At 40.2% G+C, this 22,416-nt stretch overlaps 1 protein-coding gene and 1 long non-coding RNA gene across 3 annotated transcripts in view; one reads left to right on the forward strand and one right to left on the reverse strand.

The window, feature by feature from the left end:
- SMC1A (structural maintenance of chromosomes 1A) overlaps positions 1-6,029 on the forward strand; it is a 41,452-nt gene extending 35,423 nt beyond the window's left edge. The window contains exons 20-25 of the mRNA XM_070741438.1: positions 91-247; positions 451-605; positions 2,522-2,673; positions 4,294-4,363; positions 4,473-4,583; positions 5,412-6,029. Coding sequence (XP_070597539.1) covers positions 91-247; positions 451-605; positions 2,522-2,673; positions 4,294-4,363; positions 4,473-4,583; positions 5,412-5,495 — 729 coding nt within the window. The 3' untranslated portion in view covers positions 5,496-6,029. The remainder of the gene's footprint in view (positions 1-90; positions 248-450; positions 606-2,521; positions 2,674-4,293; positions 4,364-4,472; positions 4,584-5,411) is intronic.
- LOC139161817 (uncharacterized) lies at positions 1-22,375 on the reverse strand. Of its 2 annotated transcripts, none has more exons than XR_011558161.1 (3): positions 22,127-22,375; positions 15,235-15,439; positions 1-100 (listed from the first exon to the last, which is right to left on the reverse strand). It is a non-coding gene; the product is annotated as an uncharacterized lncRNA (long non-coding RNA). The 2 variants fall into 2 exon arrangements; XR_011558160.1 differs by lacking the exon at positions 22,127-22,375 and adding an exon at positions 17,002-18,437.
- Between the last annotated feature and the right edge of the window lie 41 nt (positions 22,376-22,416).

Consider the following 22,416-nt stretch of genomic DNA (forward strand, 5'->3'; position numbering starts at 1 on the left):
CCTTCCGGGAGTGACAGACCAGTGTTGTGTTCCTTTGCAAAAGCTGGTTCTCTGACTCCCAGTACTACTTTCTTTTAATTCTTCCTGAAGGACGCTCAGTCTGATGATGAGATCAAACAGGAGATGAATCAACTACAGCAGAAATTGAATGAGCAACAGAGCATATTACAGCGAATTGCTGCCCCAAACATGAAGGCTATGGAGAAGCTGGAAAGTGTGAGGGACAAGTTCCAGGAGACCTCTGATGGTACCAGATCACTTTTGCATTCTCAGCTATCTCGGCTTTTCCCCAAACAGATGCCCTGCCGGGGCTGGATTTCTACTCCATATTGTTTCTGAGCAAGCATCCAGTGCTTCCGAAGGGCATCAGCTTGGGGAATGTCCATCTTTATGGTGGGCCTTTTGCTGAAAAGATGGGATGATTTATGGTTGCTCCTTTTTTTCTACCAGAGTTTGAGGCTGCCCGGAAACGTGCAAAGAAAGCCAAGCAGGCCTTCGAGCAGATTAAAAAAGAGCGCTTTGATCGCTTCAACTTCTGCTTTGAGTCAGTCGCTACCAACATTGATGAGATCTACAAGGCTTTGTCACGAAATAGCAGCGCCCAGGTGAGGATGCCATATTTGAAGTGAGGGCTGCGTGCCAGCAGCACATCCAATGACTAAATCAAGAAAAAGCAGGATTCTATGACTTGCGTTAGTTGTGCAGATTTTGCCTAATTGCTTAAGTTGCATCATGCTTTTCAACAGATGTTCTATTCTGGTCTTCTTACTTTTGGGGAGAGGCAAGTAAGGCCCTGATGCTTCATACACCCACTCTTTTACAGAGGCATTTTTTTTTCTTTTGTGCATTTGCAGACAACGTTCAGACACTAAGGCAGATCCTTTCAGCCCTAAAACTACCAAACACTGCATCTCTTTTTTTAAAAAAATTGCAAGTCAAAGATTCTGAAAAAGCTGAGTGCCACATCAAATATACAGTTTAGCGCTTCTTCAGAATCCAAGCATACACGCAATCCAGTACCTTAATGAAGGAGAGTGCGTACTTTTGTGGGTCATGGATCTACTTGAGATGTGAGTAGGTGGGACCAGGGAAAACATGCAAAAGTTATGTTATTCATTTTAGTATAGCAAAATTAAAGGTGACTGATAAAATTACTCACCATTATTTAATTATGTAATAGTTTCTCCCATTGGTCAAAGACTTTTTGTGTTAAGTGAGGGCTATGTCTAAGGATTACAAGGACCTTGTGATCCTGAGACCTGAGGTATACATTTCTTCTACCTTAGATCTACAGTGGTACCTCTACCTAAGAACACCGCTACTTACGATCCTTTCTAGATAAGAACCGGTGTTCAAGATTTTTTTGCCTCTTCTCATTTTCCACCTACAAACCTGAGCCTCCAAAATTGTAACCCGAAAAGGCAGGAAGAGCCCTCTGTGGGGCCTCTCTAGGAATCTCCTGGGAGGAAACAGGGCCAAAAAAGGCAGGGAGAAGCCTCCGTGGAGTCTCTCTAGGAATCTCCTGGGAGGAAACAGGGCCTCTACCCTCCCTGTGGTTTCCCAAATCGCATGCATTATTTCCTTTTACATTGATTCCTAAGGGAAAAATGGTTTCTTCTTACAAACTTTTCTACTTAAGAACCTGTCGCAGAACGAATGAAGTTCGTAAGAAGAGGTAGCACAGTATTGAGGCTCAACATTTTGTGAGTCATTATAATGAATGCTGTGTCTTAAAATGGAATGAAACTTTCAACAAACAGCAAGTGTGTGTGTGCGCGCTTGTGTTCATGCAAGCACTCTGTTTTCTTTCCCTAATTAGCCAATTTTTGATTGGGAAAGAGTATAATTGAGAGCCAGCTTGCTGTGAATTAGACATCAAAATTTCATTCTCATGGGAGTCAGGTAAAAATTGGATTCATGCAAATTTGCTTTCCAGTTGCAAATAGAATTGTCTGCAAAAATGTCATTCAGCACACAGAAGACAGATCAGAGGCTAGTGGCTGTTCTTTCATTCGTATGCAGCAAAGTATAATATTTAATCCAAGAGTGAGGCTTTCATCTGCTGCCCCCTGTGTAGTTCATTGCCCCAGTTTTTGCTCCTGGCAACAGCCGGATCCCCTCTCAGAGTCCTAATTGTGCAGAACCAATTACTTTTGCCTGTACCTTTTGCTGCCTGAAGAACTACATAAACGGTTGTATTGAAATAGCACCCACTGTTTGTGAAGAGAAGGAAATAAGTGCAGCTCTCATTCTTGCCCCCCAATCAGTGATGATATAATGAAGGGGTGGAGGGTTTTTTTCAACTGTCATGACCACAAATGTTAATACCTTCCTTGAAAAAATTAATGTCACAATTTTGATCTTCTGAACATGGAGCCCCATCAACGCCCTCTATTCCTGGAAATAGACCGTATATTCTTCCCTTTTCCTTCTTGGGTATGGGTATAATTTCATAGTACTTTAAATGATAAATGTTTTGTTCTTAAAGTTCTTCCATTATTCCCCCCCCCCTCTTTTGCAGGCCTTTTTAGGTCCTGAGAACCCAGAAGAGCCTTACCTGGATGGCATCAACTACAATTGCGTAGCCCCAGGCAAACGCTTCAGGCCAATGGACAATCTGTCTGGTGGGGAGAAGACAGTGGCAGCTTTAGCTCTGCTCTTCGCTATCCATAGGTGAGGCCAAACTTGCTCTGAAGGAAGATTTGGTCAGAGTTGGAATTATCCAGAGTTGAGATTTGGAACAATAGTAGAAGGGGGGAAGGGGGAGAAGAGCTGGATTGTAGAGATGACTCATTCTTCTTTAAACACTTTGAAGGGTATACAATTTCTGGTAGGTCTACATTTTAGCCATTTAGCTGAAACTCTTTTTCTGATGTAAAAAAGTATAAGCCCAGAGAATGTGCTTTGAAAGATCAGGTAGATATAGAGGTCACGTGTTGTGAACATTACAGGTGCCATGGAATGTTGCCCTGCCTAGTTGCCAGGATGACATGTCCAGTCACAACAGAAGTGTCACATGAGACAGAGACTTTGGAGATCACAAAGGAAAGCTTGTAGCCACATTGGGCACAAAACAGATCCCAAGAGATGGATGCCATATTTTGAGAATCTTTGTCTTGGCATAGTTTCTAGGGATTCCTTTGGTGAGATTCTGATTTGGAGGGTGGAATCAATAGGACAAATGCATCCCTGGTTTATATCAATGTATCTAAAACTATTTTGAGTATGACAAACCTTTTTTAACATTAGAACATTCTGCAATCACCTTGCCAATAGAAATTGTGGTTTAATATCTGTTGATTAAAATGCATTTATTTTATTTATGGGTATTTATATGCCGCTCACTCCAAAGTGACTCTGAGCGCCTATAAAAAATAGCTACATAAATTTGGTAATTTTGAGAAATGCTTTCTCAAATAGATTTTTATGCATTTGAAAAATTGGATTTATATGTTAAAAGGAATTGATTCAGTTTATAGAATGTTATCATTTTTGCATTTAAGGGAAATTCCCTATTAATTCGGCTCCCCTTGTTTTCAAAAATGAATAAAACGATTAAAATAAATTCATTTTTTAAACGACTAGCCTCATACCCCTCTCATTTACTTATTTTCTTATTAGACAAAGAAGTCCTTTTCCAGGCTTAAAGGAACAACTACATCCTTTCATTTGGCTGCTGGAGGTTAGCTAGCTGTGCTAGGCAAGGAGGGTTAGATGAGGCTGGGATTCTTCTTGCAAGCTCCACTTTGTGTGTGTGGTAGAAGCCATGAAGAGTCTAACTAGTCTTTAGCAGTATTCTCAGGGAAACGGAGGGCTATCAAAATTTATAGGAAAAGGAGAGTTTCAGAGAAGACTATCAGAGGTGAGATACCTGGGTAGTTCTGGGGAGCAAAATACACATAGCCCCAGTAATGCTACAAGGTTGGATATAGAAGTGTTTATGGGCAGCTTTAGTAATAACAGGCATGATGCAGGAAACAGAACAGTTAGCAGGGAAAGCCATGGGTGTATTGCATATAGTAGGAGAGAGAGAGAGATTGGTCCGGCCAAGGAGATCTGGGCTGGTCGCTCTTTCTTCTGATCGGTGTCACAATATCCTGCCTAGAATATGAGAATCCTTTGTATGTACAAAGCTTCTACAGAGGAAGTATCTAACATGGCAATTGATAGGACAGTCTTTCTTGAAACTGATATTTACTGCAGGTGAATGTGGACAGCATAGAGGGGGTTGGAAGCTTATCTCCATTGAAGCAACTCTATGTTCATGTGATTGTTTATCATTTCTGTCCCCAGCTACAAGCCCGCTCCATTTTTTGTCTTGGATGAGATTGATGCTGCTTTGGATAACACCAACATTGGAAAGGTGGGTGGGATTGAATGGACGAGCAAATTTTACAGCCTCTCTGGGGAAGATTTGGGTGACTGCCAATTCATCCTTTTCTCCCCACCTCCCACCCCCGTTCTCCAAACAGGTAGCCAATTACATCAAGGAACAATCGACTTGCAACTTCCAGGCCATTGTTATTTCCCTGAAGGAGGAGTTCTACACCAAGGCTGAGAGTCTCATTGGTGTTTACCCTGAGGTAGGAATGTGGATAGTGGAGGAAGATGTATCTCAGATAGCATATTACGCTTCTTTCCCTTGAATGAAATTGAGATTTTTGAGTTCTCATATTAAGGCAGCCCCGCTAGAAGGCAAGATGAAAGCATTTGGGGAATCAAAGGCAATGCTTAGGGATGATCTCTTGGGGGCAAACCTCCCTTCAAGGGAATGCTGGGATTCTCATTTGCATAGAGGTTCACTCCTCATTAAATAAGGTTCAGGAGAGAAGGGTTTTTAATAGGAAAGTGAACACAAGAACAAGGGGGCACAATCTGAGGTTAGTTGGGGGAAAGATCAGAATCAACGTGAGAAAATAATATTTTACTGAAAGAGTAGTAGATGCTTGGAACACACTTCCAGCAGATGTGGTTGATAAATCCACAGTAACTGAATTTAAACATGCCTGGGATAAACATAGATACATCCTAAGATAAAATACAAGAAATAGTACAAGGGCAGACTAGATGGACCATGAGGTCTTTTTCTGCCGTCAATCTTCTATGTTTCTCTATGTTTCTATGTTATGCTACTGCACTACGTCCCCTCCCCCCCGGACAGCAGCCCACCCCTGTCCTTGCCTAATGACCACAAGTAGGACTGCTGTTGCTAAGAGGTGTGGTCACATGATGTTTTGCTTAAGAACCACTTTGCTTAGTAATGGAAATTCCCATCCCAATTAAAGTTGCAGTTCAAGGACTACTTATTTTTTTAATCTTCATATTTGATTTTGAATCCAGCTGCTGTAGAACAACAAGAACAGGATGGACATATTGTACCATTTTTCTTTTCTTTTTTCTCTCCCCAATAGCAAGGGGACTGTGTCATCAGCAAAGTCTTGACCTTCGATCTCACCATGTATCCTGATGCCAACCCAAATCCCAATGAGCAGTAGACACAGAAGAAGCTGAATCTCTGCTTTTCCCACCTTTACCTTCTACTAGTCCCACGTTGCTGTTGTTGTTTCCCTCCTACAAAGGCCTTAAACCATTGCCTGCCCTTTATTTCTCCTATGGAATTGCTAGCAGGTGTGTGTTGGGCAGGGGGTGATAATAACCTAAATGTTTAAAGACGAAGCGGCACCACTTTTAGATTGGGGGGCCGTCATCTTTGTGACTGTAATGACAGATTTTTTCCCCCTTCTCTCTAAAACTGTAGCTGCAAAGCTACGTTTTGTCTCATCCCTCTTTTAAAAAGACAGCATCTCATTGCTGTACAGGAGAAGAGGAAAGGAGAAATCTTGTTTCTCCAGTGTAACCTACTTTGTTCTTTATAAAACTCTTTATAGGACCAAAATAATGATGGTTTCATGAGAATTCTTCTCATGCCAAGCTGTCGCTTAAAGCGCGGCTCCCGATTTTGCTTGTTTTTTAGCCTGATATCATGTGTGTGTTTTTGTGTGTGATTGAAATTAAAATATTTCACTTCCGTTCTCTGTTCTGATTTTTCCTTGCCAAAGGTTCAGTGGGGAAGGGAACATTGGTGAGATTGGGGCTTGGCGGAATGCATTAATTCTTTCCATTAGGAGGTGCCAAGGTTGGCCCAAAGTCACTGAGCTTCTTGAACATTCTCTCCCAGCCCCAGTGGCCCCATAAATCCTGCAAGCTTCAGGTCTTGAGTGAGTGCTGATGAATCTTTTGGGGCCAGAAGCAATTTACTAACAGGATCCTTCTGCGAACTGCTGGGAGGAAGGTCTGGAACACACACACTCTCTCTCCTCCCTCCTTCCGCTCTGTTGGAAGCTAAGCAACCTTGCACCTTAGTATTAATTTTTTTTTTGCCAAGAACAGCAGAATTGATGGCCTAAACTGCAATCTCTGATGTGACCTGGTAATCAAAGGAATTAGCATATTGTATTTTATACCAAGTTTCTTTTCCAAAAACAAACACTTTATTACCTAGCAAGACAGTGATGTTCCTAGGAAAGCCGAATTCCAGATCTGTTATGTTCATAGCTGTATTTTTTTTCAGCTTCCCCCCTACCCCAAATTCCTTTACTAATTTATCCTGATTTTGCTAATAACTGGGAAGGGAAAGGAACTTTTGGGTTTGTTGAGGCCTTATTCCTAACATAGGAAACAGTATTTATTCATTACTGTGGTTGTTGGAGGTAGCATATTTTTCAGACATATTTTCCTGGCAAAGAATTGAAATTTGTTATTTTAACAAAACTTAAATTGAGCTGCTCAGTTGAACTGTGACACTTGATAATACTTTTAGTACTTTTTCTGGACTTCTATAGAATTATGCCATTTCACAGCATGTGTGTACTGTACTGGTATTTATAATAGTAAGTACAACAACCAGCCTACTAAGCGAAAAGTTAAATAAAATTAAATCTGGCTAATAGTAACACCAGAAAATTGAAAAATATTAAAGGGTAATGGCAAAACACCTTTGTGTCTTTCCTAAGAAGAAAACACAGTCATGTCTCTTAAAATACCAGAAGTCAAGCTCAATTAAAATAAACCCTTCACTTTTTATGAAATTATAGCACTGTGATCGTTACCGGTAGAAGCTATTTTGTTAGGTGGAAGAAGACAAACTGCCAACAGTGCCCCATGGAGTATAGCAGATCTCTACGTGGATCCTTTTGAGAACAGTTGGATTGTAATAAAATTATCTGGGATAAAAAATATTCTCCTATGTAAACCTTGTGTGGCTTATAGTGATTATTCTTTGCAAAAGGCAGATGTTTCCACTTCCTCTTTTTATTTTAAAATAATTGAGTTTCCAAGCCTTATGAATGAGGCATTAAGATTGATCTCCATTTTCCTGCTGCCATTATGGAAGCCAGGAGGAGGGAGGTTCAGTTGTTTCCATAATTCTTTGTATTTTCTCATACAATAGAACCCAGCTCCTTGCTTAATGCAGAAATGTGTATTATAGCACCTCTCAGTGAAGAAGACATGAGGTAAAGAGATACTGGCTTTCTCGCTGAGTAACTGCTCTACTCTCAAGCTGGAACCTTTTTGTCACTCATTTGGGATCTACTACCATGTAACTTAGATATATTATTCCAACAACAGCACTGGAATGCTGAAGAACAGGTTTTGACCTATGCATCATTGTTTCAGATAAGTGAAGGATTGCCACATCATACCTCAAGATTTCTCAAGGTTAAATGCTTACAGGTTCTTCGTATCACTCAGTTTTCTAGGCCTCTGAACATCATTGAAATGTGGTGTCCAGAACTTAACATAGTGTTCGGAATGAGATATTATAAAACAGTACAAAAGGAACTATTCCCTCCTGTAATTTGAAACTATGCTTCTACAGATGTAGCCTAAAATTGTATTTGCCAATTTCTATAGTCACAGGTTAGATTTGTGCTAACGGCTCTGTTTCTATGTTTGTCTAAAATAGGAATATCTGATTTACAACAAAATAAGCCCCACTTAGCATTCAAAAAATTTCAGTAATGGCATGTTTTCTTGTTGCTGCTAATGTCTAATTTCTTTTTCCTCTTCAAGGTTCTGTCTTTTTTCCCCCTTGCCCACAGGGCTATATTATGCAATATAAATGGCTATAGTAATTCATGATTTTGTTCACAAAAGATACCATATACCAGATAAACTGGGAACAATATGATCATGCTGGGTGTTACAGCCAATAAGATCTAAATGTACTGTGTGCAAGAAAGATGTCAAAGAATATAAAAAATATTGGACCGTTCAACACACATTGCAGAGTTATATTATTTTTCACTCAGTAAAAGTAAATCACAAAATTTAATTAATTAATTAATTAATCCTGGGCCCAGTGCTCTTCGATATATTCATCAATGACCTAGATGAGAGATTACAGGGGGAACTAATGAAATTTGCAGGTGACACTAAGCTGGTGGGGGTAGCCAATACTACAGAGAATAGGCTCAAAATACGGAAAGATCTCGATAGACTAATACTGTGGGCTCAAACAAACAAAATGAAGTTCAATGTTGGATAACCAACTAAATAAGAGCCAGCAGTGTACAGCGCTGGCCAAAAAACCCAACACAATCTTAAGCTTGGATACACTACAAGACCAGGGAGGTAATAATACCACTCTAATGCCGTAGTCAGACCACACAGAGTACAATTTTGGTCACCTCATTATAAAAAGGACAGTGAAACCCTAGAGAATGTTCAGAAGAGAGCAACCAGAATGATAAGGGGACAGGAAACCCAAGACATACAAAGAGAGATTGCAGGAACTGGGCATGAATAGTTTAGCAAAAAGGAGGGCCAGTGGGGACATGATAGCAGTATACAGGTACTTGAGGGGTTGTTGCATAGAGGAGGAGGGGGGTGTCACACTTTTCCAGGGCACTAGAGGACCAGGAGCAACAGATGGAAGCTGACCAAGGAGAGATTCAACCTGGAAATAAGGAAGAACTTTAACGGTGCGAGCGATCAACCAGTGGAACGGCTTGCCAGCAAAGGTCGTGAATGCCCCAACACTCAACACATTCAAAAAGAGATTGGGCTGCCATCTGACTGAGGTGGTGTAGGGTCTCTGCTTGAGCGGGGGGTTGGACTAGATGACCTGCAAGGTCCCTTTCAACTAATAAAAAACAAAAATAAAACGGACATTCATTGAGCCCTATCATAATGTGTCTCTAGACTTCCCATCCTTCCCAAGTAATATACTGTATACCAAAGCATCAAAAATTTGCAGATTATGTAACATCCTTACTGAAGCAATATTCCCATTTGTCTTGTTACATGAAGCATATTACACTATTTTTAAAATACTTTTTCAGTTGTTCCCCAAGGCAGTCAAAAGGATTATTTATTTCATAAATTCTGCAAATTTAAACATAGGAGGCCCATTAATTTTTTTGCCCCCTCTGGACTGTAAATAAGATTCCCTTTGCAGAAGTGACAGACTACATTGGCACGAGCTTGCTATTTGGGTAGTAATACTGGAAATAAACATTGGAGATTAATGACTTTATGAACTCTTAAGTCACTGGCTGCTCATCAGTAACATTGCCTGCCCCTCCGAGTCTACGGAGAGGGGCGGCATACAAATCCAATAAATAATAATAATAATTCACTGGAGTATATATTTTCACTAGACAAAGTGAATAGTTAACATTTCGAGAATTTGTTTCCAGAAAGTTAGCTGAGAGAGCATTGACTTTGCTTGTCAGAAGCTGGCTGGGAAGTCGCACATGGCGATCATTTGACCTTGAGATGCTGCATCTTATGAGAACACTTGCCACGCATCCAATTTTGATCATGTGACTGAGGATCATAAGTGTGAGGACCAGTCCTAAGTTATTTTTCAGTGCCCTAGTTGTAAGTTTGGTTGCTTATTGAATGGTTGCAAGACAAAGAATTAATCTCCAGTATCTCAATGAGTCCCAGACTGGGCAGAGGCTTCTCAATGGCTTCTCAGGCATTCTAATGACCATCTGATAAGTGCTTGAAAAAATGGTTCAACAGGAGGACTACCTAACATATTTAGGGGGGGGGGAAGGTTTTTTTCCCTACCGTTCAATATGAATACACACCTTCATGTTGGGTGAGACTTGATTATCTTCTGGCTTCCCACTCATTATATTTTAGCACATTTGATGTTTCTAAAATATTCTGTGTGCCTTGTTTCCATAACGACGGAACAACTCTGCTATCGGGAGGAGATGTGTGTGGGGTGTGTATGTGTGTGAAATCTGACCTTTCGACACAATGACAAACACAAGATTGTATTGATTAAGCAAAAAGGCTATCCTTGTCACAGCATTTTGGGTTTTGAGATGAGAACGATCATTCCCTCCTGCTCTTGCGAAACTGCCCAAAAGATCCAATCCAAGTAAAGTCCCAAGTAAAGTGAATTAGAATTACTTAGGAACAGTGCTTCTCCGGGTCAGAAAAACTATCTGTCTAAGTGGAGCCTGAGATATTTGCTGGCTGCCCAACGGAGGCAAGGAAAATGGCTATTAACCTGAGGCACTGGTCTTCGATCCTTCCCTGTTTCTGTTACTCATCCCTTTAGTGAGGGTGAGGGCCTCCGCAAATATGCCTTACTGGAACATGGCTCCTGACACTGATTATGGCTTAGCTCAGCTCTGAGTCATCCCAGGCCCTGCCCACTTTCTTCGCCTGCCGCTTTGCTTAATTTTATTCTCTCTGAGCTCAGCTTCCCATTCTGCCAGTCTTTAAGCCGGGCTGTCCATTTCTTTTTGTAATAATTATGAAGAAAGAAGGGCAGCAGGATTAAACATCAACAAGAGGCAAGAGGAAAGCATCCCCTCATTGTGTATTGGACTAGATAGATAGATAGATAGATAGATAGATAGATAGATAGATAGATAGATAGATAGATAGATAGATAGATGATAGATAGATAGATAGATAGATAGATAGATGATAGATTGATAGATAGATAGATAGATAGATAGATAGATAGATAGATAGATAGATAGATAGATAGATAGATAGATAAATATGTATTTGCCAAGATTGACAGAATGGGAAAATAATTGAACCGAGTTTTTGCAGGAGAATGTGCCAACAAGAAACTTAAAATGTTCTGGGCCACATATAGTTCTTAGGAAGCTGCTTTCCCTTGTATTAGTCAGTTCTACAAAGAGATGAAGTTGTGCTCACACACCCCAAAAAATATTTTGAATAATTTAAGTAAAAGTTACCTAGGATGCAATAAGCAGGTATTACCATAACGTTTGCTGTCAGTTCAGGATCAACTTATATCAACCACAGAGGTGGAACTTCTTGAAAATCTGTCTCCAATCTGGCTTTTCAAACAGTGCATCCTTGTTATAATGAAATCTATCCACTTTGCTGCTGGTCACTTTTCTTTCCATTAGGGATTCTTGAGGGACTACTTTAATTAGGCTTCCCCACTTAATGAATTAGTTAATTAGTTGGTTGATTTAATTTCTATCCGCTTCAGTCAAAAGACTCTTGGAGAGCTAAATTAAATCAAACTACACTGAAATGTCCAGAGTGCAAATAAGAATAAAAAACAGGTGATCCCAAATAATATTTAAAACTATTATATAACATAATACTTTAAAACATTTTTAAAAGCCAGACCAAAATACAATAAATAAATAGCAAAAATCATAATTTAAAGGCCATTTTTGTCTACCTTTTTTACTCTAGTTTTCTAAACCTAATAAATTTGACATCCTTCAGATTTTGGAGCCATGTAAATGCATGAACTTTCTGAGGACAGGAGCAGCAATTGGCTCAAGAAAATCAGAGTTAAAATGAGGCAGTAAGAAATTCTCTTGGATAGAGCTCTTTTATTAGGCCATGGGGGTAAACCTCTCTTTGCTGGTGAACACATTTCAAAGTGACGTGCACTCTAACAAAATGATTGCCATGGGCAGGCTCTCCTATTCACAAAAACGCAACCACGAGGGTGGATTGTATGAGCCGTCACAAAACACTGAATTATCCAAAGGCAAACTGGTGGGTTTGATCCCTGCCACCTTCTTTAGCTTCTGTATCACCACACTGAACTTACCGTTCTCTTTTCTTCTGAAAATTGTGTGGGGGAAGCACCTTCCAAAACAAAGCATTTGGCTGTAGCAACCTGCTATTTTTATTTTAAAAAATGCTTCTGGGGGATATGGAAGAGTTCTTGGAAATAAAAATGGGGCAAAAGATGGACTTTTTTTGTTTTGCAACCTGTCACTTTCCCTTTAAATGAAGAAATTGGGGGCACAGTGATTTCGGTTATGCAGTACTTGTAGATGTATTCAGACTGCAACAATACAAACTGAGGATTTAAGCAATGGAAAGTCAGAGTTAGGTACCTTTAGTTCATTGGGGAAATTGATTGTTTCCTGGGGTGAATAGATAAGCCGCCCCGAGTCTACAAATCTAATAAATAAATAAATAAATAAATAAATAAATAAATAAATAAATAAATAAATAAATAAATAAATAAATAAATAAATAAATAAATAAATAAATAAATAAATAAATAAATAAGGCCAGGAGACACCTAAATTTTAGGCCAGGCCAGTTCTTTTATACAAGGATATAATGTCTCTAGGATTAAACTATGACTTGTTTAATCATGGTTTGTTTAAAATACCAGGTTTTGCTGAGTTCTCACCATATGTTAAATCATAAACCATGATTCAGAAGCCCCACTGGCTGGATTAAATAGCATGCCGAGGCAACACTAAATGTTGTTTATGGTTTAATAATGTTTGTGGATTGGATCACAGATGGGGTATGCAAAGCTCAGTACTGTATTACCAAGTAAGAAAATTAATTTAAAATTTGAAGTAGTGTCCACAGACACATTATTGTATTTTTTTGTATAATAGGAAATTTGTCTGGATTCAGTAATATGGTCACCTAGAAATCCTAGAGTCCAGACATAGAGATACCAGTAAATTTCTCTTCGGTGGAAAATTCTGTGAAGAGCGTTGTTCTTTAGTTTGGTTTAGGCTCAGTGTGTTTTGAGACTTGCAATTTGCTGAATAAACTACAACAATTTGTGACATAACAAGACATAGGAACTCAGTACAGTACTGCTAGAAGGGGATTGCTAATCTCCAAACACTGTCTGGCTCAATAGAATTGTCATGTACGGTAAGTATTCCAAATAAAACTGAAAAAACATGAACCTTCAAGGAGAGTTATTTGTTACATTAATATAATATATAGATTTTAAAAGGACAGGTAATACTTTGCCTTCTCTGCTTTACGGACTATAGGGATAATGAAACAACTGCACTTCAATCTGTATCAACATTTTTCTCAGTGGTGATCCCAACCATAAAACAGGTTTCAAGTACTATTAAGAGCAGTAGTGTGGGAGGTAAAATGAAAGGGAATTGTAAGAGCACTTATTTCCTGCTAAATTGAGGTCTTAAATTAATTAGTGGAATAACATTGTTGCTTAGATTTTCTGCCTGAAACAGAAAAAAAACTCAGAAAAAGAGCCACCTCGAGCCCTCGGAGAGGAGCGGCATATAAATCCAACAAATAAATAAATAAAAATGCCCTGACCTCCATTATAATCTGATATTGCTTGCAATTTTGAAATGCGTATTTAATTTTCAGGAAAGTGCTCCTACATTGTATAAAGAGGTTACAAAGGGCATTTTCGCCCAGATTATGTAAAATATTCTAAGATTATCAAATATAGTTTTACATAATTTACACATACACTCACCTAATCCATTTATTGTGATAAACAATTTTAACCATGATTTGGTAATTAAGATAAAATGAACTGAGTGTGCAAATCACACTGAATTACAATGCAATTTATTTTGGCTTCATGAAGTAGTTCTAGTATACTGTGATATGCTCTCATGGAAATGGCCCAAGACTAATTGATTAAAGATTGATTATGTACAGTTTTAATTAGAAGACTAAATTGTGAATCAAAGAGACTCCTGTTCACATCTCATTTCAGCAGTGAACTCAAGTTACCTTAGAAAAATCACTATTCTTTCAGCCTCAGGGCATCTCATTCCAATCTAGAGGTAACTCTACCTAGCACTTGTAAGGTTTACAGAGTTAATGGTGGTGTTTTCATGGCAAGTAGAAATAAAGAAACAATACTCCTAGGTTGATTTGGTTATGGCTTTAGCAAAAGGGCATAATAACTCAAAGGAAACTAAGATTCATAGGTTGCTTTTAAGCAGATCAAAAAATATCCATGTGGACATATGTATAACTTGACTAGAACCGGACATCTTGGGGATATTGGTTTGTTTTTGAACATCTGTGAGTAAGATCATTAATTCAGTGTTTCTCAAACATGACAAATTTAAGATGTGAATTTTAACTCCCTAAATTCCTCACCAACAGGCATTGGGCCAGATTACTTCTGCAGCATGAGTCCCAGCAATCGGTTAGGTCCCACAGAGTCAGGCTCATCCAGGTCCCATCAACTAGACAATGTCGCTTGGTGGGGTCCAGGGGAAGAGCCTTCTCTGTGGGGGCCCCAGCCCTCTGGAATCAGAGATTCCCACTGCCCCCCCTCCTCACCTTTCACAAGAGTCTTATGCCGCCAGACTTGGGGCGATTAGATCTTAGCCCACTGGCTGATGAATGTTTGTATGATTGCTGTTTGAATGTGTATGACTGATTTTTAACACAGCTGGGGTTTTAGATTGTTTGTTTAATTTTAATTTAATTGGATTTAGCTATTGTAATTGTTGTTTTTATATGTTATAAACCACCCCGAGTCCTCGGAGAGGGGTGGCATATAAATCCAACTAATAACAGATAGATAGATAGATAGATAGATAGATAGATAGATAGATAGATAGATAGATGATAGATAGATAGATAGATAGATAGATAGGTGATAGATAGATAGATAGATAGATGATAGATAGATAGATAGATGATAGATAGATAGATAGATAGATGATAGATAGATAGATAGATGATAGATAGATAGATGATAGATAGATAGATGATAGATAGATAGATAGATAGATAGATAGATGATAGATAGATAGATAGATGATAGATAGATAGATAGATGATAGATAGATAGATAGATAGATAGTAGATAGATAGATAGATAGATAGATAGATAGATAGATAGATAGATAGATAGATAGATAGACAGTTTTGTTTATTTATAACCCACATTTTATTATTTTTACAAATAACCCAAGGCAGTGAACAAATCCAACATACCTTCCTCCTCCTGTTTGTGCCACAATAACAACCCTGTGCAGTGGGCTGGGCTGAGAGCGAGTGACTGCCCCAAGTCACCCAGCTGACTTTCGTGGTTGAGGTGAGACTTGAACTCATGGCCTCTTGCTTGCTGGGCGGGTGCCTTAGAGAAGTACATGTATCTCCCTGTTCATGTACTACTAATCAGTTCAAGGAGGAAAAAGACCTGCAAGAATGACAAGTGTGCTGATAAAGAATTCCTCCCCCCCCCCCGCCCCACAAAAACATCCTTAAATCTGGAAGTATCGTAAGACAAGCTCAGTGTTTGGGTTTCCAAAACATACTGATCAGCTACAAACCAATGACTGCATAGGCACAATAGGCTAAAGTTAGTTAGTTTTCACTTCACCTTGTGTCTACGCATGTAAGTACAGTGGTACCTCTACCTAAGAATGCCTCTACTTACAAACTTTTCTAGATAAGAACCGGGTGTTCAAGATTTTTTTGCCTCTTCTCAAGAACCATTTTCCACTTTCAAACCCGAGCCTCCAAAACTGTAACCAGAAAAGGCCGGAAAAGGAAACAGGGCCGGAAAAGGTGGTGAGAAGCCTCCGTGGGGCCTCTCTAGGAATCTCCTGTTTATTTATTTGTTTATTTATTTTTTCTTTCATTCATTCATTCATTCATTCATTCATTCATTCATTCATTCATTCATTCATTCAGGTCCTCATTTTACCCACCTAGTAAGGATGGAAGGCTGAGTCAACCTTGAGCCGGTGATAAGATTTGAACTGCTGACCTACAGATCTACAGTCAGCTCCAGTGGCCTACAATACAGCACTCTACCTCCTGCGCCACCCCGGCTCATAAATATGGAGTTGCCAAGCGTCTGAATTTTGATCACATCATCATGAGGATGTTGGAAACTGAAAAATTGTCACTTTTTTTCAGTGCCGTTGTGACTTTGAATGGTCACTTAAGTGAACTGTTGTAAGTTGAGAACTACCTGTCCTTTCAGGAAGCAATGGATAGGAGACCCGAATAGAATACTTTGTGCTTAATGGTTCAAAACTCAATCAAGGAAGAAAATAACACTTTTGACAAGGAGAAAAGCAATTCCCTGTGATAGCATAACCTAGTAATGGCGAACCTATGGCACGGATGCCACAGATGGCACGCAGAGCTATATCTGCTGGTACATGAGCTGGGGCCCTAGCTCAGTTCCAATGTGTGTACCAGCCAGCTGATTTTTTGCTCCTAGAGGCTCTGAGAGGGTGTTTTTGGCTTTCAGAGAGCCTCAGGAGAGGATGGGGGAGGAGGTTTTTACCCTCCCCCTGCTCCAGGGAAGCCTTTGGAGCCTGGGGAGGGCAAAACATGAGCCTATTGGGCCCACCAGAAGTTGGGAAACAGGCCGTTTCCAGCCTCTAGGGAGCCTCAGGGGATGTGGGAAGCTGTTTTCACCCTCCCCAGGCATTGAATTATGGGTGTGGGCACTCGCGCATGCACAATAGCACCCACCCACACTTTTTTGGCACCCAAGGGAAAAAAGGTTCACCATCACTGGCATAACCACTGCTACACAGAGACATTGCAAAACCCCAGTTCCTCATGATTGGATACTGGCAGCTATATAGCAGGAGATGGTAGTTGGGCCCCTTATGGGAAGCTAGACCTAATTCCTTTGAATCTGTCTGAACAAAAGGTCTAAATCTCAGGGTTTAAATCTCTCTGTTACTGGATGTGGGTCATTTATGCAATAGTAGAAAACTTTCCAGCTTCCATACCTACATTTTGTCAGTGAGTTTGAGTTTTCTGATGCTTCTCACTTCTGCTGCATAACACTGAGTGGGCTTTGATTTCTGCTGTCTTCTCAGAAATGGAAGGAAACATCTTTCAGTCTGTATTCACAAATAGCTGGAGGTGTGTGGAATCTTCAAATTGCCTCTTTAACTTGATAGCAAAGGTGTTAGAAGCCTTTGATTCTAACAAGTATCTGTTTCTTCTAAACCACAATTACGATACTATGACAGCCATTGGATTAACTAGTTGGGAGCTTCCCCTGCTGGCTTAGAAATGGGATTATTCACTTCATCTCCCACCTAGACATAAATCCAGTCAATTTAAATGCTATAAACAAGTGGCCCAGCCCTGCCCCCATGCAATATTCAATTTATCCAATTATCAGATTACTGTACTGAGACTAACAGGGGAAGAGAGAGGACTATTGAAAACACAAGCTTTGGTTTATACAATGGTAATATATAATGAATGAAGAAAAAACCATATACTGTTTTCCTGTTTATCTTGCCTTCAGATATTATCCCTGGGCAACCAAGGTTATACTGTAAGCCTTCACAGACATACTGTATGCCTATTGTGTAGATATTTTGTGAAATGCCTTCAGGTCATCGGAAAGACACGCAATAAATTATTGGGTAGTCTTTTATTTATTACCACAATCAGAATCAGTGTTTATTTGTACTAGGTTGGTATAAGTAGTTTATTCTGAGTCAATCCAGAGCATAATGATTCAACCAATTGAGTTAAAGGAGCAATTCTGTCCTGTTTGGATACACACGTGATTAGTGGTTCAAATCCTAATAGAGCTAAATGTGGAGATTCTGACTGATTTCTCTATTCCAGTTTTCTCAGTGGATTCAAATACTGAAATGTAAAGTAATCAATTTTTCAAATCAAATTTCAAATTGATTACATGTAATGAAAATAGTTTTAAGGGCTGAATATTGTGATTGTTAGCTGTGTTTTCATTGTGTATGCTAACCCAGAGTTACATGCAAGTGTGATGGGCAGCCATGTAGATTCAATCAGCAAGCAAACACACAATCAGACTCAAAACTACCTACATCCTCTACAATGTACTGCCATTTGGAAATATTATTGTGCTTTGGCCTCAGTTGTGCAATGTTCTCTGTTGGTTTTATTTTTGTCGGTTGTTCTGTTGCAACCTTATGTTAATTATCCAATCACAATTTGCAAGTTGGACAGCCATATAAATCAATCAGCCAAACAAACAAATCTAACCTGATTCTTTCATTCTTGACAGCTTCCTTTGTTGATTTGTTGATCCGCCCAAAAGCAGGCATTTCCAATGTCATTTCAGCCAACAGTAAGCCAGGTATTTATAGATAAACAGTGTTCCTTTCAGCCTCAATTCACCACCATATGTGGTAAACACCAGAATAATAATATCAGGCTGCTTTAGAAAAGTGTTGCAGGAAACTTTTTGAAGAATAAAATTTCCTATTGAAATTCTAACAGTCGAGTTCAGTATTCTGTACCCCATAGTTTTACTAGGGCTGGACTGTGATTTCTTGCTCTCTAATTCCCTCCAGCGAGTGCTTATAGTAATTTTAAGTAATCAGACATGGTGTCATCTCCAAGACATACTTGTGTGATATCTCTAAGGTATAGGCAAAAATATCATTTTGAACTTTTCCCTGTCAATGTCAACTAAGACAAATGGTCTTGTTTGAAGGAGCTGATCTTGTCCTACACTTATCGGAAGATCATAAAAGGTAAAGGTTTCCCTTATCCAGTCCTGTCTGACTCTAGGAGGGAATCCTCATCTCTGTTTATTAGCTGAGAGCCAGTGATATCCAAAAACAATTAAATGATGGTCAGCATGAGTATATGCATGAGTATATCTACGAGACCACCTTCTGCCGCACGAATCCCAGCGACCGGTTAGGTCCCACAGAGTGGGCCTTCTCCGGGTCCCGTCAACAAAACAATGTCATTTGGCGGGGTCCAGGGGAAGAGGAGCCTTCTCTGTGGCGGCCCCGACCCTCTGGAACCAACTCCCCCCGGAGATTAGAATTGCCCCCACCCTCCTCGCCTTTCGTAAGCTTCTAAAAACCCATCTCTGCCGTCAGGCATGGGGGAACTGAGATATTCTTTCCCCCTAGGCCTTTACAATTTATGCATGGTATGCTTGTTTGTATGTATGTTTGGTTTTACAAATAAGGGGTGTTTTTTTTAGATATTTTTAGGATTGCATTTACATGCTGTTTTTGTTGCTGTTGTTAGCCGCCCCGAGTCTGCGAAGAGGGGCGGCATACAAATCCAATAAATAACAATAATAATAACAATAATAATAACAACAACAATAATAATAATAATAATAACAATAACAAAGTGCACAAAATGCTGTTACCTTCCCACCAAAATGATACCTATTTATCTATTCACATTTGCATGCTTTCAAACTGCTAGGTGGGCAGGAGTTGGAGCAAGCAGTGGGTGAACCTGGTCTATCAGCTGACAAGCTCAATGTTTTTAACCATTGAGCCATGGCACCCCTTTAGAGATCCTAATGTATCAAAATCAGACACGACTATACTTGAGAAAAACTGCAGATTTCTTTTTGTATATACCTATGCCGGAAAATCAGAATGGTTAGGTTTGTACAGTCAGCATGTGTGCACTACTGATAGCAAAAACACTTACCAGTTCCAGAGGAGTACCTGTGCTAATCTTTCATGGTACAAAAATATTGCACATATTTTTTAAAAAGCTACACATACTCCTTAAAAGCCAACAAATATAACTGCTATATTTTTATCCTCAAAAGCAATGATGAAAGCAGTGGACTTCAAGATGCCCTAAGACAGTGATGGTGAACCTTTTTTTCCCTCGGGTGCCGAAAGAGCATGCACATGTGCGCTATGGTGTATGCGCGAGTGCCCACACCCATAATTCAATGCCTGAGGAGCTTTACCCACCCTTCTGGAGGCCCTTTGGAGGCCGGAAATGGTCGGTTTCCCAACTTCCGGTTGGGCCCAATAGGCTCGTGTTTTGTCCTCCTCAGGCTTCCCTGGAGCTAGGACAGGATAAAAACGCCCTCCCCCACGCCCCCCAGAGGCTCTCTGGAAGCCAAAAACGCCCTCCCAGAGCCTCTGTGAGAGCCAGAAATCAGCTGTCTGGCACACACATGCACTCTGGAGCTGGGCTAGGGCAACGGCTTGCGTACCAGCAGATATGGCTCTGCGTGCCACCTGTGGCACCCGTGTCATAGGTTCGCCATCACTGCCTGAAGATGTTTGTTGTTCAAGATGTGTATATTTTAAACCTCTCGCTCTCGCTCTCTCTCATATATGGTGTGTGTGTGTGTGTGTGTGTACACCAGGGTGATTCGACACAAAAATATGTAACCCTTCCCTGGTGCAGAGCTGAAGGGATTGGATACTGTAGCCTAGAGGATAATTCTCTGCCTTACAAGGCAAAGGTTGCAGGTTCAAGTCCCAGTGGGTATGGCTAGCTGATGAGGCCAAAATAAGGCCGAAATAGATCTATCCTAGTCTCCCTTAATTTTCAAATTCAGCAAAAAAACATGTGACATATATATTTTTGTGATATATATATGTCTTTTTTTTTCTGTTGGATCACCCTGGTATAGTAAGGGTATGGCTAGCTGATGAGGCCAGAACAAGGCCGAAATAGTGCTATCCTAGTCTCCCTTAATTTTAAATATTCAGCAAAAACATGTGATATATATATATTCTTCTCCATGCATAGTTATCCAATAATTGTAAAGCTGATGAACACAGTTCTTCACAGTAACATAGGGTGTGTATATCTGTTTTGTACCATAACATAGCCTCCATTTGAAAAGATGTAGATCTATGATTCAAATGGATATGTATGCATATAAAAATAGAAAGTTTTAAAAAAATCAATATGGGTACCATAAAACACATATATGGATATGCATATGTGGCAAAAAGCTGTAGATAATGTTGCTTTTCTCTTAGATAACATCAGGTTGTTCATGAATAATATGTGAATTGTTTAATGTGGCTTTCTTTGATTTCTTTTTATTGAATTGTATCACAACCAGGCTTTTTTTTAAATGGTGGTGCATCTGCCCAACTTAGTTTTGGCATCTGATTTTTTTTTTTAAAGTTCATATTTCTCTTTCCCTTTTAAGTGGTAAAATATATATCTGTGATTAATGGAATAGCAAACAAATTGCTATATCTTCTTGACACGGAAGTCTGTTGAGACAAATGCCTCACTATGCCAAGTGTCAACAAAACCATACAAATAAGGCAAGTTTGCATATCCCAGTGTACAAAATTGTTTTCCAAACTTGAAACACTTCCAAAAATGACTGAAGCAGCCAGGTATGAGTGGGATTGAGGTACAGTATATTGAAATGGTGACCATTTAGTTCCAAGATGCTTTATGTTATTCCTCAAACCCAACAAACTGTAGGTTAATTGAATTCCACTGAAGGCAACAGGATTTAAATTATATTAAGGCCTGATGGACGGTACTGAAGTTTGAGTGGCCAGTTGCAGTTGTATATTTAGAAGAAGCCTGTCAAGTCCTCGGTGCTCTCTGACCTTGGTTGCTGGCTTGCAGAGATTTCATCTTCATCAAACTTGGTTATGTTACCTAGTCTGGTAATGAAACGTCCACAAGCCAACAGTCAAGTTCTTGACTGGACAGGCTGGACACTGAGCTTCCAATATTCTCTTCTATTAAAAGGGCTCTTCCAAAACGATAATGCCTTGGACCAGTGTTTCCCAACCTTGGCAACTTGAAGATATTTGGACTTCAACTCCAAGAATTCCCCAATATCTTCAAGTTGCCAAGTTTGGGAAACACTGCCTTGGACTACACTCTCCATGCTGAGCGGAAATCACGGGAGTCGCATCTAGAAGGTGCACTTTGCAGAAGGCCAGTCTATTTACCATCCTGTGACACATACCACACACCAACCTACTCCTAAGTGTCCACGCTATTAACGTCTCAGCAAACAAGAGTGTCCCACAGGTAACAGTCCAGCAAGGCGCTGTTTGATTGGCTGCGGGGGTCCTGTTGAAAGTGCGGGGCGGGAGGCGGGCCAGGAGCCTCGGGTTTATTTATTTATTTATTTTTGGTCACGTACCTTGCGGGAGGAACCGGAGAACTCGGGGAGAGCGCTCGCCGCCAAAGGCTTCGCAAACGCAGCGCGCCTTGGAGGCTCCCTTCTTCTTCCCAATCCTATCAGTCCCGGATCGCCCGACCCTCCTTCCAAAGCTCGGGAGAAAGGGAGGCGGAGGCGGGCTCTAACCTTTCCCCCCCACTTTGGCGGCACTTAGTTTTTGCCAAGCCGCGTGCCGCGCGTCTCAAGTCAGCCGCCGCCGCGACGCCTCTTCTTCCTCCCCCCCCCACTCTTCCTCCTCCTCCTCCACAATC

Source organism: Erythrolamprus reginae, chromosome 2 (genome assembly GCF_031021105.1).
Source record: "Erythrolamprus reginae isolate rEryReg1 chromosome 2, rEryReg1.hap1, whole genome shotgun sequence".
Classification (NCBI taxonomy): domain Eukaryota; kingdom Metazoa; phylum Chordata; class Lepidosauria; order Squamata; family Dipsadidae; genus Erythrolamprus; species Erythrolamprus reginae.